The following is a 21,595-nucleotide window of genomic DNA, read 5'->3' on the forward strand; positions in this document are numbered from 1 at the left end:
TATTTCTGGTTTTTTTCCTGCTTTTCTTTCATTTCTGTACAAACCGACCCATAATGGATTTAACGTTTGGGAAGCAGAGGGTCAAGATCGTGGTACAAAGTGACAGGGAAATAAGGCCTCTGTTGACTTAATTGTGGTTGCAGTGCTATGGTAGGGAGCCTAACACATGTCTTAGAGCCAGAAGAGCTTAGTGAAACATGAGTCATACGTTGTGCTCCCTCAGTGGCACGGACTGTTTACATTCTGCAAAGGAAAGTGTACCTGGAGTGAGACAAACCCACCAGGCTTTCTCAAAGCAGCCCATTAAAACAGGCAGGAGGTCCATGTTCCAGTCACAGTGACATCCAGGTCTGTGGGAGTTCTCTGCTGTTGACTTTGATGGAACAGGGTCAGAACCAAGATCCTGATATGTAAAAATGCGGTTTTATTGTATCTTTTGGTGGCCCATCCTAGCCATTTAACCAACTATATCGAAGTTCACAGGGTGACTGGGAGGATGGAGAAGGACTGAGTTTAGATTGTGGTCCAACAGGGCCTTTTTTGAGTAGGGAGAGTTGGGGAAATTTGCTACTTGGGTGGAGAAGCGGTGGATTTTTCTTGGGCTGTGCGTGATCTGAATTTCTTTGTTTTATAAAGGTTGTCAGCGTTCATTGCAGAAAAGCGTTCTCAGTGTTTGTTGCAAAAGTAATTGAACTGTTAGAAGTGAAAATTGTATTTTTCCGTCTGTAAAGTTGGGGTGTTACCATTGCTTTTTCTTCAGTTAGATTTGATATTTGTGTTATAATTGTCTTAAAAAGGTCCGTTCCTAGACTTCTATTTTAAACTCTCAGTGGTGCAAACTCCCATTGTCAGAGACTTACAGATGTGATCATGGGTAAAAAAGCCCATTTCTCATGGCACAAATGAGTCTTTTTGATTTCACTGTGACTTCCTGTACACTAATGATCTATAAAAGGTTGTGGTTAGAATTACAAATCTTAGCCTGGATCGAAAGATTTTTGCTTTCATTTCACATGAGTATAATTAGCACTACCACAAAGGATTGCTTTTACTGTGTTCCTTTTATGTACACTTCTTTAATGACTGATACTTTTCCACTTCTGCCTTGCATCATACTCCGGTCACTTTTATGTCTCCTGTAAGAGGAGCAGAAATGATTAATTAACCAACATTAAATCAGCAACAGTTTGATGAAATATGCAGTCAATTTTCATCATTTGCTATATATATTTGGACTCGCCTTTCTCATTTGTCTGGTATTCTCCTTATGCCCTGAACATGGTTCCTTTGGCCATTATCTCAGTGTGTCAGAGGAGTATCGTTATAACTCAGAATAGCAGTGCCTGTTAATTCTGATGGAAGAGGTGTGTGCCATTAGATAGATTGAGAAGAGTTTCGTTTGCCACTCAGTATTCTCCAACTCAAAAACCTTTTTCAGAGTTCTGAAAAGATCAGGCTCCTGTTTAAAATCACAGTTAATGTGGTTAAAAGGTAGGTCCATTGAGTGCTCTCCCATCCTTTTTTCTCCATTCAGATGAATTCTGTGGCATTTGCCAGGCTCCACGGATGGCTGGCAAGGTGCCAGAAATGCTGATCAGGTTGAACTGCTGTAATTATGGGTCATAATTACTAATTTCTAAAGGAACTATCAATTATTAAAAATCAAATTCGATGGTTCAGTTCAGCATAAACATATTTAGCAAAGATTGTCTCTACCAGACCCAGTGTTCTAATCAACAAGCATAAAGGCAGATATTTAATTAGATTTTGATGAAAAATTGTGTTTAATTTCAAGTATAATCAATTATTAATTACTGTAATGAGTGACTCTGGCGGGGTTTACTAATTAACTCATTTAAAAATTATGAATAACCTTTTCATTTGTAATTATTTTCTACATCCTGTCAAGTTGCAGATGAGAATTGTATCACCTAACCCAAAAGAAAAAAAATTAATCAGGGAGTCAAAATGTTTGTACTTTCACTAAGTTAAGCTACAACATTTTGCATTCTGATAAAAACTACGCAGTTCTTAACAGGAACTTGTTCATCCTTTTAAATAACCTGGTCTGTTTGCAAAACAAATTAGTTTTTCCTCCAGTTTTTGTTCTCCCCCCCCCCCACAATATTTGCCTAGTTGCGTTTTCTTACAGATACCTTTCCTCATTTAAGCTGTATCTTGCTCTTTTCGATGCCATGGGAACTATTTGAGGGGTAAGGTATAACTTAATCATGAGTAAGAAGGTCTAATCTATATAACGGCTCATGAGTGTTGGGAACTTGGCTACTTTCCATCTGCTCTTGTTAGTTAAAACAACCATAGAAATTATCTTTTTAATGACCATTTTCATCCTCCAAAGCAAACTGAGGTCATTGGAAAGACTCCCATTTATGTGAATGGACTTTGGATCAGGTCCCATGGCAGTGGCTTGGCATTTACTCTCTTTTTTTGTACACTGATTGGTTGATGGAAATACTTCAGAGTAGTGTCTAGGGCTTCAGAATACTCTTCACAGCATCACGCACATCACAGTCCTCTGTTTAAATATTGAAAACTACCCATCACAGGCCTTAGCTACCTGTACAAGCATGTGAAGCTAGAGACATCAGGAGATACACGAGGGACTCTGGTATTGGCAATACTTTTTGTGTGACAGATGCTCAGACACAACTGTGATGGGCGACCATCTGAGGCAGGCAGAGCTGCGTGGAAACAACAAGGCACTGGATCATTTCTGAAGTTCTTTGCTGAAGCCAGTTCATTTTTGAAATTCATCTGAAGCACTTGCTAAATCATTTGTTTAAGGCTAAAAGGCAGAGTTTCCATTATTTTATGAAAGTCTTTATGGTATTTAATAGTCTGAGGTTCATTTATCTTGCTGGGCTTTTTCAAAGAAGAGGAGAGGAGGCATAAATAGAAGTCTGTGGAAGTCGAATGGCTGGTATCATGTGTCAACACTGCGATCAAGCTGAAGGTTTTACAGGGCTGAGTCACTGGTCTGGAGAGATAATGACAAACAAAATATAACAGGGTGTATTAAACACCAGAAGCTGGTTTTCATCTGAATTAACCAGCTTTTGATTGACTTGTTGCCACCTTTTCAAATATTCAGAGACACACACTAAGGCAGTGGCAACAATACACATCAAAGTTTTGCACACACAGAGCTTATGCAAATCTCGTGAGCTCCGCGGAAGCTTGTCTTGTGGGGTGAGAACGCCAAAGAGAAAAGCAGTGGCAGATCGGGGCTGTAACATTAAAATGGCAGGAATGGAACTGCTGGAACCACTGACCTGAAAGGCCTCTTTAAGCAGCTTGTAACTGACCTGCAAATTTGCTCTTCCAGGAGGTCATGAAGAGACACCACTTTAAAATTAAATTCACCATTTTAGGACTGTCCATTCAATTGACAGCTAAACAAGGAAAATTTTTATAGCTTTTGCTGGGATGTGATGGGGTCTGTATGTCATGGAGCCCTGCCTTGGAGGGCTAATTTACAGTGAGATTCTTATGGCAGAGATAATACCACGAGGTATTATGTTCCTATACAAATACTTTGCCAGCAGAGTTTCTGTACCTGGTAGATGCCAGACCTGCTAGCACAGCACTGTAAAGAATCTCTGACATTGCTGTACTGCTTGGGAGGAAGATGTCTGAGTTTAGAAACAGAAAAGACCTGTTTGATTGTCCAGATCTCCATGACCAGCAGCTGTTTGGCTAGGTCCGTGGAACAGTTTCTAAATGAATTAGTGATGGAGAATAGTTTCTTTCTTCTGAAACAGAAGGTATTATCCTCTGGCTGATGTAGATTCCAGACTAGATGGAAGTACAATTTGATGTAGTTAAGCACTTGCAATTTTCCTATACTTAAGCATGTGCTGCGGTTGCATTGCATGAACAGCAAGAAAGATGGGCATTTGATTTAGATTAAAGTTAGGGCTGGAAAACATATTATGAAGCCCAAACAGTCATTCATTTGATTGGAGTCAGAGCTCTCTCTACTTTTCAGCTCTGTGTTCGTTTGAACTCCATACAGATGCAGCTTCACTTAAAGAACAGTGTTGCTTGCTACAGGCAAAATGCTTTGACAGTAAAACTGTACTAGGACTATGATGTGTTTATAAAGTGTCTTTCTTTTTATTGTCTAAAAATCACCCTGAAAGCTAACTTTGTCTCAGTTTGTCCATGATTCTTTGATGCTATGTAATAAACCCAATTTAAAGCAGCTCTCCAAAGCTCTTAGCTATCTAACTAGTTAGCTATGGATGTATAGTATACCAATTACCACGGTGTTTACATGCCACTTGAGATCAATAGGAAAACTTGCTAATGCTTAATTATTAAACTTGAGCGATATATCTTAATCCTACATTTATACCTTGATATTAAGGTTTTTATTCAAGTTATATTATAAATTCATTACCCTGCCAACAAGTTTCTTTCATTTTCTGTTTTAATATTTCTTTTCTGATCCCAGATTAAGTTCTATTTTGCTACTGTTGCCATTTGTTCTTTTGATTTATAAGGGTCTTTCAATGTTTTCTATTTCCATCTTATCTTAGATGAAATGCAGAAGCGGTAGCTAAACAATCTGTTCTAGCAAAGCCTTTACATTATGAAGTCAATCTGTTACCTAAAGAGGAGCTTCAAGGTCCTTTCTTGTTTCTTTCACATCTTCACAAAATTACTGCACACGGTTCACTCAGTAACTTTGGGTCTCATTTACTTCATTTTACCCTTAATCTATAAAACTGTCAGATCCAGTCTGAAAGGTGCTACAGTATTATCAGTAATGTATTTTATGTACTATAGAGGCTTGTGAAACATAACATTTCAGGACACTGATTAAGAGGGACCATCATCACGACCCAGCACTACCATTTTTACCTTTTATAGTAGAACTAGAACATGTGGGGTTTTTCTGTTCAACCTGGCTCTTATTGTGCCAAATGCATAAAAGCATGGTTAGTGCCACTCCTTCACTAAGTCATACAGTTTAAATGACATCTAGCTCTTTCTTTCACACCCGGTGACATTTGGGAAATACGTGCCTTATTCTTCCCATGCGCATGCTCCTCTTAAACTGCAGCAGCTCCATTTACTTCAGCACGGGTTCAAATGCAGTCAGAGTTCATGGCATCGATCCCAGTGTCCGTAGCAAGATCTGGACCAACCCTGGAAAAGTCAGCATATGTTTTTATATATTCCTGATTCTGGAGATTGACCTGACTAAAGACAGAATATACATCAAGACAGATGTTGACCCTTCAGTCCAGTTTTGAATGATGTACTTGTCTTTTTTGTTGTTGTTGAGCTCCAAATTTTGCCCCTGTAAATAATCTCGGGAAAGCTAAGACATGAAAAAAGTCTCAGCTCTATGGAGAGATGCCATCAATGTGAGCTTCCAGCTGATTGTTCAAAAATGCATGGAGTTGCAGGAATCTTTTTGCATCGTTTGTTCCATAGCAGAGAGTTGGGAAGATCACAGGGCTTTGTGTTAGCCTCAATCACACTTCACTCTTGTTAAGGAATAAGTGAGGGCAGCTGCTCTGTGTAAAGTTTACAGGAGGCTGGTTGAGTAGCACTGAGCTCGGGAAAGCCGCCTGCGGGAATCTGGCAAAAGAAACTTTCCCTGGTCAGATCCACAATGAAATAGTGAATCACTGAAAAACTTCAGCCCCAATCACTTTACTGACATTCCCCCACCTTCTTCTCCACATGCATGCGCACACAGTGTTGTATAAAACACAGACAGATCCCCAAAGTACAGCTCAGTATAAATACATTAAGGAACGTTATGTACACATTTTGCCAACGTGACCAAGAAAAGGCATTTGATCGTTAGCGTGGTACCTGTACACAAGATAGTAATCATCAGAGAAATGAGAAAGACACAAAATTAAAACCAAGATAGGCTATATTCGGTCTTATATTTCCCCATTTTGTTGTCTTTCGTTGCTGCTTTAGGTGCATGGTGGTACCAATTATAACTCATCTCTTACTTTCCATCACCTGCAAAGTCAGAAAGAGCTGTTTGTATTGTTAGAGGATTGTGTGCATCTTTTGGTTTGGATTTTGCACTATATGTTTGGATAGCAGCTACTGTTAGGTTTATAGTTTAAAGTAAAAGAAGAGATCATTCAGGTGGGTGTTAAAAAACTCACCGTAGAAACTCCATTAAAGAACATCCACTGTTCTGATCTAAATAAGATGAGTAATCTGACATTAAAAGTGTTGGGACAGGAGAAATATATGATGATGTATATGCTATTGAAAGAGAGACTCTGCCAGAAAATATTACTGGAAAGGGATAGTAGAAGATAATTTAAACCCGCTAATTTTGTTAGAGTTGCCCAGTCTGGGCAAACTGGGAAGTATTAAAATTTAGGTATTCCATTTGATGGCAACATGTTCTGAACTTGGCACAAAATTTCTGCTTTGCAGAGCAGTTAACACTTCTTCAAAGTCTACACTGATAAAGAAGCAGATCAAGTACTGCAGCTTTTAGGAACAAATTCAGTGTTTATTGGAGGCAGGAAGAAGAAAGAAGATTCCCATAATTTTCATTTAATACTCTTTTCTTAATTTTCAATGTTAAAAGCTATAAACACTATCAGATCATGTAGGCTGACCTCTTAGGACATTGAAGGCTAGTAAACTCCAGCTACTTTACCATTTTTATGTAGGTAAGTCACATATCTACTTCAGTTCACTTCTTCCCAACGTACACGTGTAAGGATCTCATTAGTTCTTTTTGGCTATAAAAATTACATTAGGACATTGTTATACAGCATCTTCTTGTGCTTACTCCTTAAATCATTTTCAGTCTCTGCTTTCCAGTTGCCAGTGTCCCATTTCATGGACACAACTTGCGATCCATTATCCTAAGTGTATAGGCTGGCCTTTGACACATTTTCTTTGAACCTTAAGTACATTTTGTTTGAATCATTCAAATTTAGTAGCTGTCCAGCTCTTCTGTTTATCTGTTCTGTCCTCATCATTGTATTTGTCACTTGAATAGTCTTTGAGTCATCTACACATTTAGTCGTCCATGATTTTATATTTACTTATGTAACATTGATATAGATGTTGGATAATTTCAGGCAGACTGTCAATAGTTGAATTACACAAATTTTAACAATTTGATGGTTATTCAGCAGCGATGGTCATTTTAAGGTCTTTCAGTTTTTAAACACATGCATACATTGCTTTTTACCATTGGAAAGTGCTTGTTTCTTTGATCGATAGTCATACCAAATTAAATCAAATGTCTTACTAAACTGTAATCTTGTCAAAAAATTAGTAACTGTTTCTTAAGATCTATTTTTCACAAAAGCAATATGGTTGGCCTGAGTTACCATACCTTCACTTCCTTTATTCTTCATCGGTTGAATTCTGTGTTATGTTTTCCATTATTTTGTCTGTAATAGATGTCAGGCTACCCCATCTAAGTGACTTGCATCCTCTTCTTTTCCCTTCTTAAATATTTGTACAGCATTAACCCTGTTCTAATCTCTTGGTAGCTGGTTCAGTATTAATCAGTGAGTCAGATTCCTCTTCTGCTATCTCATTTGCTGGGTGCAAGTTAAATGAGCCTGCAGATTTAAAAATGTTTGTCCTTGAATATATGTAGTTTAATATAATTCTTGGTTATTAATGGACTGGAAAAAAAACGTATTTCCTGTGAAATAATTGCATTATTGTAGTTATTTTCAAAAACCAGAACGAAAATTCTTACTGAACACTTTAGCCTTTACTGTAACATTATTAACAATTTCCCCATCTCCATCAAGTAAATAGCTATATTGTTGCTCAGTTTACTAGGTTTCAATACACTTTAAAAATATTCTATTGTTCTTTGTTTTTTTCATGCCATGTATTTTTTTCTTCATGTCCTCAGCTTCCTTTATCAACTCACTGCATGGTCTTAGATTTATATAGATTACTCTCTGTTTCTCTATTGTTCTGTTGTTTTATATATTACTTTTTTTTATTTCTGCTTATTGTTTTATTTTGACACTGAATGAAGAGGTCCTTTTGTCAAAGTCTGATCCTCTTTCATCATTGTGGGATCACTGGAAGAATGACTTCCATTTAGAAGTAGACCACCATTATGACCGATTCTTTAACTGGTCGAAAGCAGGTTCAGGCTGTATATGCAGAGAGTTCCATCTGATCTTGGAGTTTGCATCAGCACACCATGAAACCACACATTGGTCACATAACATCACAGTTAGCCCTTTAGATGCCTGATCCTTTCTTAAATTTAAGAATCTTTAATACAAGGAGGGATGAGTTTAATTCCATCTGTTTTTATTAAATGGTAAGATATGGGCTCTAAGCTTTTATAAGCTTTTACCAGTTGCTTTTAGTGAGTTTTTATAGTTGCCATAGGCCCCTAGAAAAGAAAATAACAGCATTCTGACACCAAAAGTGCTGGCCTTGCCTTTATGACAGTGCCACAGATGTGCTGCTATAATCTTCATTTCACGGCTTAGATTGACCTTTGCACACAGGCGCTGAAAAGGAATCAATTTTACTGATCTTAATATCTACTGGAAAGAGTTCTCCTCGAGTCCATGTTTTTTTACTTCATACTAATTAGTGTGAAATAACATAATTTAATTGAAGTTAAGTGGAGACAGAAAGAAATGTTTCCCATAATGGACTTTCTTTCAGTGTTTTTAAATACCATACATTTTTGTGGGTAACTAGTCATAAGAGTAAGCTCAGTTAGGGATGTCACTGACAGTGAAAAATATTCCTCAGATACCGTTTAGTGTTTCTCCCCTGTCCTTTTCTAGCATAAATTAGAAGATGGCTTCAAAGCCTGATTTGCAGCCAGGTCATACATTTCTGTTGGGTATCTGCAGTAATGCATTCTCGAAGGATTTTTACCTGTAGTTAAAGTTGAGCTATGTGGTAGATATACATCTTTATAGTATTAAGTGAAGTGTTGTTGTTAAGTATACTACCTAGGTAACGTACTAGATGACCTGTAAAATAAAGAACAAAAAGTTCAATCCACTCTTTCCCTCTGCGACAAGATTTTGACACCACTGTTTATGCTGAAACTTAAAAGCTCCAAAAGGACCACTTACACAGGTCACTTTGAGTTATCAGAATCTGATGCTCAATAGATAGGTAGTCAGAAGCTGTTGAATCTCTGTGTTTAAATGAAAAGCTAATAAACTCTCCCACCATCACCAGCTTTTCCTATCTTCTGCTTTATTTGATTTTATCACGCCTTAACTTCTAAGCCTGTCCTTATTGCAGTCAGAAGCTTTTGCCTAGAAAGATGATGAGAACAGCATATGTTGGCTATTTTCAAATATGGTAGCACATAACACAGCAGCAGCATGGCACCTTGCTTGCCTAGTACAACTGTAGCATCACTTCATTATGCAAAGAGACTCTTTAAAAAGCAAAGCAGAACAAGGCAGTTAGCAGAGATGATAGCTATGCTTACACTAAGTATTTCAAAAGAAACTCTAATTTAACTATCAGTGGAGCAGAATCTCATTTGATTATGACAGAAATGGTAATGAAATCAAGCATCAGAAGGGCTTCCTGAGGCTTTTGGTGAAAAAAATCCCCCAATCTAAGCATAATGATATTCCAAACAGTATTAATCCAAGTGGTCAGTAACAGTTTATATTTATATTAGTATACCTTCTCCAGTCAGGCTTGATCATCGGCTACTCCAGGTTGTGAAACATATCCGTGGGACCATTTCGGGCATCCAACTGGTCCAGAATGGGTGCATTTCTATACTGTTAAACTCTTATGGATGGTCACTCCCAAACAATCTCCTGAGAATGATCCCTGGTCCTTGCTAGCTGAACTGTGCACAGGAATTCAGAAGGTATTGGCTGACCAGAGCCAAAATCATTGTAGAGTCCCTTCTAACAAATCAACAGTATAGACTATCAAGTTGCACTGCTTGGTACTGCTTAATTCGCTACTATCAACATAGTCTTTGGAGATGGAGGGACAAGGCAGTGTACTATGTTCCTGAGCAAGTGCTTTGATATATTCATATTTAATGATGAAACAAAATTATCATGGTCTAAGTGAACATATGCTAAATAGGCTTGTGGGAGTAGGGGTCTGTATCCCTACTGCCAATGTAGTCATTCACTTATGCAGAACTTGGCTGTTGGATCTACTGTTATTTTATATTCATATTGCAGAAGCATGGAGGTAATGGAGAATCGTGTCACCTCTTCTCTGTTAGGAAGAACAAACAATAGTGTGTGCTTTATCATATCCCTGATCCACCCAGAGTTGGCTGCCACAAAACTAGGATATCTGAGCTCACACATGCTCAGTAGGGACCTATTTAGAGTGCAGTAGCAAAATTGTCTGCATTTGTGTCTATTCCTTCCCTTTCCAACCCCCTCCTACTGCTACCAACCAGGCTGCACATATGGCATCCCTAGAAAGCAATTGAACATGCTACAATGCTGGAGTTGCTAGGGTTGAGTGGCAATTTCTGTGCAATTGTTCTGCTCAGCACTGGGCCAGTGGAAAAAAAAATAGCCTGTGATGAGGGAATTAAAGGCTATTACAGAGTACATATGCATACAGGGGCTGATCTAAAATCACACAAGAAATCTTAATTCTGTTCTTTGCTCACTTTTGAGTGCTTGACTTGGCGAACTTTGAGTTTCTTTAGCAAATGCTTTTTTAGGTGTAATTAAATATAAAGATGGCTGTGGGTCTTTTAAGAGAACACTGTGGGTTGCACTTGCCAGCACTTGCCTTAATCTATGTGCTGGATTTAGTTTTAAGTCCAAGGGAACAAATCATCAGGTTGTGTTAAGTTTCATTATTGAGAGAGCTTTTCACACTGATCTGAACCGTTCACTTAGATTTATAGTACCTGAAAGTACTGTGCTGGATTTTGCCCATGGTCTCTGGACAGAAAAAAAATTTCTAGTGTCATTAATTGTGCTGTGTCACCCAATTTATCAGCTTTCTCAGCCTGTACATTTGTAACCATTTGCTGAGCTTTTGTACAGAAAAAAAAAAGGATTTTTCCCTCTCCAAATGAACTGTTGGAACAATCTGCTTGTTTTTCAGGTTTATGTAAAGAAAAATTTGAAAATAAATTAAAACTTTCTTAGCCTGCTTTAAACATACCTGTGCATTTGTCGTCCAAAGCAGTTAAAACAATGAGATGCTCCTGAATACATGTGCATATTAAATTTTTTCAGATCTCTTCAAAAAGTCACCAAGCTGATAGGATTCTGCTTTAGAGCTCAGTTTGACAATGCTGATGAGCACTCCAGCCCTGATCTACAAAATGTGTAAATTTGTTCTGAATTTGAAGCACCTCCATTATACTCTTGAAGTCACTAGATTTAGTCAGCCTAAGTAAAACTCAAGTTAAACCTGTGCTTTGGACATCAAGGGATTCCGAGATTGTCATTTTGTTAATTTTTCTTACATGAACTAGCACAGCCCAACTGGGGCTCCAGTGCTATTAGAATGTGCATGGTGACTAATAACAGTAATGCAGTTTTCAGCTGATTTTAGGATTAAACCACAAGCAGCGCTCTCAAATCATTTACTTGTCTTTATCATAAAATAATGTTCATGTTCAGAAGGATAGATGAGCAGACAGCCATTTGAGAGATCAGTTCATGCATCAAATTCTACAAAAATATTTAGATCTTAACCCTTAAACTGGGATACGAGGTTTAAACTCTGATCCCACCTCTGTTGTGCTGGGGTGATAGAAGACGACAGGTATTGTTTGTGACTTTTACACAGCAAACTGTATTTTTTAGACTTTAAGCAACCTATTATATTAATTCAGGAAAGCAGGTTTTCTGACAATATCTGGTATAGATAATAAGGAAGGAAGCATGTGAGAGGTTGTTGATTTACCTACGTAAATTACAGCCTTTTTAATTAGGGTCTCACAGTTTATATGTGTGTAATGAAACGGCATTTGTAAAATTATACTGTCCACAACAGGCTAGCCCAGAATTTCAGTAATTGCAAAGCAAGGTAGGAGGCCCTCTGGTAGGGCTGCCTGTCCTCATTTCTCTAATTTAAGTGAGTACCCCAATGGGAAAACCATTATTTCTAATATTATATACACAAATTAAAACTCCATTTAGAGGTACAGTGGGACCATCTTATAATTGACTTTGATCTTGAAGAAATATCTCAGTAATATTTATAGTAATATGCTCTCTGCCAGAAAGGGTATCTAGAAGGGAAAATATTATTTTACTGAGAAAGGCCTGAGCATGTGTAACACCAAATTTACTAGAGCTGTGGGGGCTGAAATAAGTTTCTTTGGTGCAGTAAGCTGCCTAATAGCAGCAAAGTGTTGCTGAAGTCCATCTTTCGACTTCCTATTCTACTTTCACAATGGTGTAGATGGTGAGGGAAATTACAGATTGTATTTAAGCAGACAGCTCCTTGGGTAAGCCACGCCACTTTTATGCCTATTTTTTTCTATAGGTTCACACTTAAAAAAATCCTCCTAAAAATACTCATAAAAATATTTAACTATACGCCTTTAAAACTGCCTTTTCCCTTTCCTGAAGGAAATTACAAGCATCCAACAAGCTACTATAGCACTGGAGGGGCCAGTGATCATCTATTAGCAGTTTGAATGGACAGGCAATCACTTGAAAGTCTTTGATCCCCAGGGGTAATTAGGAAGACATTGAATAGGAAGTGCTGACTCTTTGCATTGAACAAACATTGAGTTTAACTGCTTCATTTTATAACATGTCTTTCTAGTCACTTCCTTGAAGGTTTCAAAGAAATGTGATGCTTCAGCTGGAAGCTTTTTTTCTTCCCTATTAAAAGCAATTGGGAACAAAATTAAAATATAAAGTGTTTTCCTAAGAAGGAACTAATACTCTTTGGTAGACCATCTGCTTCTATCTTGGAAATCTTTGATACAGCTCTGCAGTTAGGAGGGGTCAAAGAATAACTGGTTTTTGTCAAATCAAAGCAAGTAAATGCACTTGCAGCCAGGGCTTTATGTGATTACCGCAATGCTTTGTCTTCCCGAGAAGCAGTTCCCACTCTGGTGGCAAAATTTTAAGAGGTAGGAAGCTCTCCATCATTTGAATTCCTCCTTTGCACATGGTGATTCTGATTGAGGGAAGGGGGAAACCTGAATTATCTCTGAAAGAACTGCTTCTGGTACTTGCATGGTTTTATCTCTGAACGTGGAGGAATGGTCAGGCAGCAGGCAAGGTCCCAGGTATTACTGGACGTATCCCATTAGCATGTCTTTATACTGAGCTGGCTGTGAAAGTACCTACCTCTTACTTTAGGACATTTGAGGTCCTAAAAAACTCCACAAACAAACACAACACAGCTATGTCTGTTTTATCATCTAAATCCTTCATCCTAATGCCTTCACCCAGGGATGGGTGGATACAGATTCTCCAGTTCTCAGGATGAAGTACTTGCAGCCCAGCCCAGCAGAGCGTCTTCATCCCCAGTCTGTGAAGCAGGCTTCTAAATCTTTTTTTTCTCATTGAAGGTGGATCACTGAGCAGTCAGGAAGGGGGCAGATGAAGAATTTACAATAGTGAGCATTACCCTAAATGTCCCTCCCTATGCCTTTTTATTTTTCTTAACTATTGTCTTCTGTCAAATAAATCAACGGGCCAGGAAGCAGAGCCATAAGACCTCCCAGCCACAAGCTGAGAGTCTTCACTTAAACAACATGTAATCAAGCTGCCTTTTGGGCTCTGTTCCTTTGTGACCTATTAATTTTACGTTTCTAACTGCACAGCAGCCCCGGTGTAGCTGGATTGTGGAGAACACTGTGTACAGGATTCTCTGTTCCCACATGGCTGCAGTCCTGTCCTGGTGTGCAAGCTCACATTTATTTGGGCAGAGGATGATGATTTCTGAAGTCAGGTTTTCTGTTCCTTGAGTAAGAACTTTAAGCCATGGAAGGAAAGCATTTACGCATAGGAAATAATTTCAAACGCTAGAAACGACACAGAGCTCTGTGCAGAGTTTTTAGTTGCAAGGTAACTGCCAAAGTCCGTGAAAGAACTGACCTTGCAGGAATCCCTCTCTCCTTGCCCCACAGTGGCTGGCTCAGTGACCCTGGGATGTACGTGTAAATGATGTGAATTTGTGATATGACGAACCATTGGGATCTTTAGTCAGGAACCCAGATTTGAATTCCAGACCTGAGAACCTGTTAGGCCCTTGGGTATTAAATAACTGCAACACTCAAAGTGTCCCGTATCCTTAGATGGACAGTAGCCTGAATCTGTCTGGTCCAGGACTTGACCTTACAAACAAGGAGAGTGGGTACAATATACTGCATCCAGGCTTGCTGCTTTTACCCTCTTCCAACACCAGCAGGGCAGTGGAGCCACTTCAGTCCTCAACCCTTGCTGTGTGGGTATGTTCTGCCATAGTGCAACACAGAAGCCTTGTCCAGCACTGAAATGGAACAACGATGTAAAAGAAAAACAAACCGTTTTTTTTTTTTTTTTAATGTTTGTTTTACTCTTTCTATTCTCCTTAATCTTGCGTGCCTCTTCCTTGATTTATCGAAGACTGACAAACCAGTGATTATTTCATGCTGGAAGGCTCCTTTTCATAACATTGAATGTCACAAAAATATGATTAATTCTGCAACAGTCAATTCTCCCACTTCTACAGAAATCATATAATTTCTGTGTAGAGAGAGACAGTTATCCAGATAATTACAGTCAAGTTTATTCCAGAGACAGGAGCGAAAGCAATACATTTACTTGAGTCAAAATTAGCCCTGAGTAATTCAGTGGTGGAATTCAGCTTTTTTTCAATAAGGAGAAAAAGCAAACCTCAGGTCTCATTTTAGAGAGTGTGTTATTATAAGTCTGGCTGTCGAACCTGAAGGTTAAAGAGGAATATGTAACCACCACATATCTTATGCTTGATTCCACAAAAAGAGGGGAGAGCAAAGAAACAAGCTATATAAATGTCTTCTCAACCACTGACTGATCTCCAGCTGTTTTTCCTATTCCAAGTCCCTTTGACTTTTTTCGTTAGCTTTCCTTTGCTCTTTCCTAACCTTCTCTTTTTCTCAGTTTCTCTCATTCTGTGTTTTTCTCACCTTCCTCCCTTTTCTTTCTCGTTTTTATTGTTGTTTCTTATGGCATCAGTGCCTCACAGGTGTTCCTTCTCACACTGTCTTTTCCCATTTTCTCCTTTGCCCCTGCTGCACTGAGGGACTTTGGAAAACCATTCTCCCTACCAGGAGTGGTCCTTTGGCTTGTGTTGTCTTTGGCTTTGCTGTCACCAGTGCAGTGAGGTACTTGTAGAAACCAGTGAAGTAGTGGAGCCAAACTCTTCTCCAGGTTGAGCCCAGTGTTAGTACAGCTGAGCTGGGGGGGGTGGAGTGGCTGTGCGGAGAAGCCTGACTTTTCCAAAGCTTGTGCGCTCCCCTGTGTTATTTATGCAAAAGATACTGACATCCCTAGATAAATACGGATTCAAACTATGGAGCTTTCTTAGCGTAAAGAGACTGGCTAGGTTTTTCAAATGAGAAGCCCCAAAGACTTTCTGTGTTGCCTGCATGCCGTTTACTCTCTGCGCTTGCTGTAAATCCTGGCTGTGCCCCACGCTCATGGTGGCGATGATTAACTTGTTGTTTTGTTGAGCTCCCATTCCGAGAAACTCTTTATTCATTGTTCAGGGCAAGATCAGCTGTTAACTGTAAAACGGTTGCTATTTTATTCATTCCTTAGCTTCTCTAGGAGCTTTGCCCGGGTGAGGAATCACCAGGCCAGCAGCAGTACCTGCAGGACGTAGCTGTGAGAGGACTGGCGAGAAGGCAGCAGCCGAGCCTGCGAGCTGCTGGGAGAACGCATTAACAAACACTATCGAAGCAGCTGGTAGCTTCAGCCGTAGCCTTAATTTCAAACATTGTAATTGATTGGTTTGGTTATTTATTACACTTAGCTTGCTGCTTTGGGCAAAGCAACAAGCTAATAAAGGGCCAGCAGTGTGTTTTTCAGTTTTTTGCTGAGTGGTGTGGTTTCTGGGGGTCTCATATGCTTCAGTAAGCATGTCTTGTCTTTTCTTCTCCCTGTGATCTATCACAATCATCTGCCTCTCTCTGCTAACTCCTTCGCTCCATCAACCTGTCCCAAGAGATGTCCATTTGGTTGACCATGTGAATTATTATCTTTGTTTGTCCTTTTTCATCCTAAATGCTGTACCAGTTTCTTTGTTCTCTACTCCGCTGAGTAAGTTGTTTTGACTTTAGCATTTTGCTGTGTCATAAGCAAGTGGCAATAATACAAAGATACCCAAAAGCCTGGGGCTCTTCAAAACAAACTTGGAAACAATGTTCCTCTTTATTTGGCTTAATAGCATCAGCTAATGTTGCTTATGGCCTCCACAAACAGCTATGGAGTGGGAATACTGCAATACAGAAAGAGATAATGTATTAAAACCTAAATAAACATAATCCTGAATACTTGGTTCGACCAGTATGAACTTTGATTTATTTGGATGGTTAAATAGCTCAGCTGATGCTAAACTGTTTGTAAATTTGCTTTGCTAAAGTGAATCTGAGTCCAGCAAATGAATAGCCACATCACGCTGCCGTGGTTGAAATGCTGAACTCAGCAAAGTAATCAAACCCTCAAAGGATTGGAGTTTGGCTTCCTTCTTTTCCCCACCAAGAAGGCAGCCAGAGGTGACTTAGGACTGAGGATAAGGTGGCTTATTCTGCCACAGAAAATTCTGTTACCCACTCAGCAAGTTTCAGGGCACTTTTTGCTAGCACTTAGCTACAGTTAAAAGGTTGTGTAAGTCAAAGACTTGCTGTCAAAACATGAGCATAATGGGCCAGAAGCCCCAGATGCCTTTATATCATCTAAGTCGTTGGTGCTGAAACAGCCCAGAGAGGACACATGCAGGGTTTCCCCTAAGTGGTGTTTCCATTCCAAGAGAAGGCAGACAAAAGAGTTTTATTAGCCATGGGAAATATAACCAAAGCTTCTGCAAAGAGCATGTCATGAGGCTTCCTAGGCAGTGAAAGCTACATGGTATTTTACAAAAGGGTACACTTTAATGATTGTTAATTGCAGTGTGCTCTTTTAATACATGGGGAGCCTTCAATAACTGAATATCTACTGAGCATCATGTTGGGGAGGGAGGGGGAGAAGGACATGGGGGCTTTTAGGAGGGCATTTGCTCTTTGTGAGCCACATCTTACATCTAGCTGAGCAGAGGGGGAAAAAAAAAGCCAGGGAAAATGTCAGCAGTGGGTTCCATTGACCTGGAGACTGAGAACATCAGGAATCTCAAACTATTTTTACAGCTTCACTTTGCTTTTAGGAACATTAACACTTCAAAGTATATGATTGTGCCTCTCATCCATAGTTCCAGGGTTTTCCCTGGTTATGGTCATCTTTTTTTTTTTTTTTTTCCACAAGAAAGAACTTTGCATCAATTTAGCACAGAACAAGGTTGATTTGTGCCTCTCCTAAAACCTTTAAACAACTGTGTGCATCAACAGTTTTTGTAGATCCCACTGAGTTGTAGAGACCCAAAACATCCACTGCTGTTACGACTTGACTTTTTAGCACGAGTATGGCAGTTAAGGGGAGCAAGCAGAAGAATGAATCTTCCACCAGCTTGCCAGTCAGACACTATTGGTATTTGGAAGATAGTAATGATAAACACTTAATCAGGTGATTTCCTGATAACTTACCTGCTACCAGAGTATGTTTCCAAAGTAAATCTGACTCTTTGTTCTGGTTTCAGGAAGGCTTTTGCAGTTATTACCTACCTGCAGCAGAAATTGCATGATGTCTCTTTGCCTTATGGGTGGGAATATTTATAGGCTTTTATTTTGTGCTTAGAAACAACAAATCAGAAACCCTGAATAGAGTACTAGCTCCAAGCTTCTGCGCTCCATTTTCTGAATTCTTTTCAAGCCACTTAGTAATCAAAATGCTTTTCAAATAATTCTCTGTGTTTCTCAGATTTTTGCGCTTCCGTATGCATGGTGTGCATAGATCTCATTCTCGTGGGTCATCGTTGGAGACCTTCTTAAAGCTTTTCAATACTTAAAGGGGACTTATAAGAAAGATGGAGACAGACTTTTTACCAGAGCCTGTAGTGACTGGACAAGGGGTAATGGTTTTAAACTGAAAGAGGGTAAATTTAGGTTAGATATTAGGAAGAAGTTCTTCACTGTGAGGGTGGTGAGGCACTGGGACAGGTTGCCCAGAGAGGCTGTGGCTGCCCCATCCCTGGCAGTGTTCAAGGCCAGGTTGGATGGGGCTTTGAGCAACCTGGTCTAGCGGAAGGTGTCCCTGCCCATGGCAGGGGGGGTGGAACTAGATGGTCTTCAAGGTCCCTTCCAACCCAAAGCATTCTGTGATTCTATGATCTATGTGGTGATGGGATCAATGTACACAGCAAGCTTTTTACTTTAGACAAAATCTATTAACCAAAGACAAAAGTTAACATATTAATGCAAGCCTTTTATCTCTCTGTGGTAACACAGTATCTATGTTACAGATAATTCTGTCATATTTTTTATGTTGGGACATTGTAAGATACTTTGCAAACATTTAGGAATGAATGGTGACATAGAATGGTTGATGCACTTGCTCAAGGGGATGGATAACGTGCAAAAAAGCCACAGCAATTCCAGGCTCCCAGTTCTATTGTTACATTGAAGCAAACTATTCCCTTCATAAGACATCTCCTCTCAGGTGTTTTTAAATGCATTTTACATGTCTGAAGGAAGTGCCCATGGCTTTCCCACTACATCCAAACCAATGCTGAGTTCTTTTCTTGCAGTAAATAAGGATCTACAAGCAGCAAATTCCTCCTAAGGAGAGGAGGGGAAACAATGTCCTTTCAGGAAAACAATGGCCTTTTGGGGAAACAATGGCCTTTCAATGTGTTCCTGAGAGTTTGTGTGGCACTTAGACTGTGATATCCAAAGGACAGAGCAAGTCAAATGGTGTAGTGAAAAAAACCAAAACACTGGCTCAATTCCTGCCTGAACCAGTGAAGCCCAATATAAGCTCATGCAAGTCATTGTAATATGAAGACATCTGGTAGATGGAGTTGGGATTAAGCACTCAGAGCCAGCAGAGGCATCCAGACTGCTTGCTGTCTAGGATTGCTTGAGTTTGGAGGAGTAAACAGTACAGTTTTCATTCTGCTTGGAACTACAAACATCCGTGTGGTTAAACGTGGGAACTTGCACGTGTTCAGAACACCTAAGCCTCCGAGCTCTGGAACAGCTCAGCAGCACCCAGGTAGCACTCTGGTCCATGGAGAGAGAGGTTCCAGCCTGGATGGCATTCTCAGGCAGCATCCAGTACTGAGTTTAGCGTGAAAACTGCTGGCAGAGGGGGGCATGAAATGTCTGTTAGGGCTTGTGAACCTGTGAGAATAAAGTTAAGTGAATTAACACACAACCACATTTTAATGCCCAAACAAGTGAACTGAGTCAGTCCTTTAATCTGCTGTAGTTCTCTTTTTCCTTTCTGTAAAGTAGAAAGAAGAGATTCCTACCTGATGAGGTTTTATGAGGTTAATAGCTATGAAGTGCCCCGACACTCTTGATGATGAGGGCCATATAAACACAAAGATATTATGCAGGCATAGCAATGCCAAATGCTTGGTGCAAATTCCTTGCTCCTAGTCTGATTTCCTCTCTTCCCTTGCACAGTTTCTCTGCCAAGTAAATATAGTCTTTTCAGATGAAAATACTGGCCCCTCTGCCTAAAGTGTCCTGGTTGAATTCGCAGTTGTGTTGGTGGCATTCCCTCTTGGTATGTGTACCTATATACAATTTCTGAGTTTTGAACAGGTCCTCAGGAGACCTTCCTTGCTGTGCTTTCTTGCTGTTTGGGAGTTTTAGGAGAGTATTTCCTTTCTTAATGGTTAAGACTTTGTTAACAAACCCAGTCCCCGCTTACGTGGTAAAAGGAGAGTTTTACTCTCATTGTGTTTTGTGATGTTGTAGTAGTGCAAAGACAAACTTGTTCATGTTAGTAAATGATAGATGACCTAATTGAGACTGAAGGGAAGAAATCACTGATTTTCCTAATTTACCTAAACATGCTGGTTTTGGAGAACTACTCGGGTTACTTTTCAATCCTCTTGAAAACATTGTTCCTGACGCACAGGCTTAAATAAACCAACCACTTGTCCCTGACAGTGTTTGCCAAGCTCAGCTGTATCTTTGTGAATAAAATGAGAACTATAGGCAATGGAAATGCTCTGTTTCTTTACTGATTTGTTTATGGTAAGTGACTGTGATGCTAGTGCCATTGTACAGTTTCTTGGAGAAATTATAGTGTAAAATATCAAGGCGTTCCCTTAAAAAAGAAACATCATTCCAAGTGTAGCAAATATCAGATTATTTAGCTGTCTAGAGCCTGAAGCTAAACTGGATACTGATTGAGTATGAAATGTTTATGTTCGGGACGGAAGAACCAATATGGGAAGCCACATTCTTTTGCTTTATATTTTCAAGGGGCAAGTATTAGTTATATAAGCATATGATTTTCCATACTCCTCATGCATGTGTTTTCTTTTTAAGTATTCTGTCTTGTTCCTCAACTTCACTTGTCTTTATATAATGCCTTGAAATAGATTCATGTGTGCACTGGATGACTTTGCATGGCCCAGAAACCTACAGAGAGCTACGCCCTGATATCACACAAATCTAAGTGGTGCTGCTTGTTTTCAAATCTTGAGGATGTATCTTTGATCTGACTAGGAGAAGCTGAGTTGTACTAAGGAGGGCTCAGTCAGTCGCTCGCATTCCTGGTGCTGAGCACAAAGGCATGTGTGCAAGATGGATCTTAAATTGCCTTAGTTTTTACTTGGTCTTATTCAGGAAAAATTGTCGGAGATGTCTATAAGAGCTTCTGTGTATAATTGGTGGGTTAAAAAAAAAAACAACTTATATAATACGCTATGAATACAGCAAAACAAATGAGTGCGGTTTCCTGGTATTTTTTGGCATGTTGGTAAATAATACTCCCTGTATTTCTGTGTTCACGGCTTTGTCACCCCAGCCTTGGGACCTTTCTGAAACACTGTGCCTGGTTATTCTCTCATGCTGACAACGGGTCAGGAGTGGTTCTACTGGAAGAAGCAGAATGGATTGGTACAGGTGATCCAAAACAAGTTTAAGTGGGTGGAAAGACTTAGGGAGTTGGTATGGTAGAAACAGCAGGGGCCGTCTAATTACATTAATCCCATTCTTGTCCTAAAGCAATGACGACTAATAAGGCAGGGAAGCAAGGGTTTAGAAACTGCCCCTGTAGTTCTGAAACTCTCCCAAACAGAAAAAGATGACTTTTCTCATTGCTCACCACAGCCATGCACCTGTTTGGCCTAAACTGGCACCTGCAGCCGATGGAAGGGCAGATGTATGAAATCACGGAAGACACAGCCAGCAGTTGGCCAGTGCCAACGGACGTCTCCTTATATCCTTCGGGGGGCACAGGGTTAGAGTTACCTGACAGGAAAGGCAAAGGAACCAGTGAAGGTATGGTTGGTGTGTGTCCATGTTGTGAGTCTTCTGTCTGCCTCTGAACTCCAGCCATCCAATCTC

The 21,595-nt window shown here is 39.7% G+C and overlaps 1 protein-coding gene across 1 annotated transcript in view; it reads left to right on the forward strand.

Moving 5' to 3' along the window:
• TENM4 (teneurin transmembrane protein 4) overlaps positions 1-21,595 on the forward strand; it is a 348,544-nt gene that overhangs the window by 143,065 nt on the left and 183,884 nt on the right. The window contains exon 6 of the mRNA XM_010576571.1: positions 21,359-21,529. Coding sequence (XP_010574873.1) covers positions 21,359-21,529 — 171 coding nt within the window. The remainder of the gene's footprint in view (positions 1-21,358; positions 21,530-21,595) is intronic.

This window comes from Haliaeetus leucocephalus, unplaced genomic scaffold (assembly GCF_000737465.1).
Source record: "Haliaeetus leucocephalus isolate CR32 unplaced genomic scaffold, Haliaeetus_leucocephalus-4.0 Scaffold536, whole genome shotgun sequence".
Lineage (NCBI taxonomy): Eukaryota > Metazoa > Chordata > Aves > Accipitriformes > Accipitridae > Haliaeetus > Haliaeetus leucocephalus.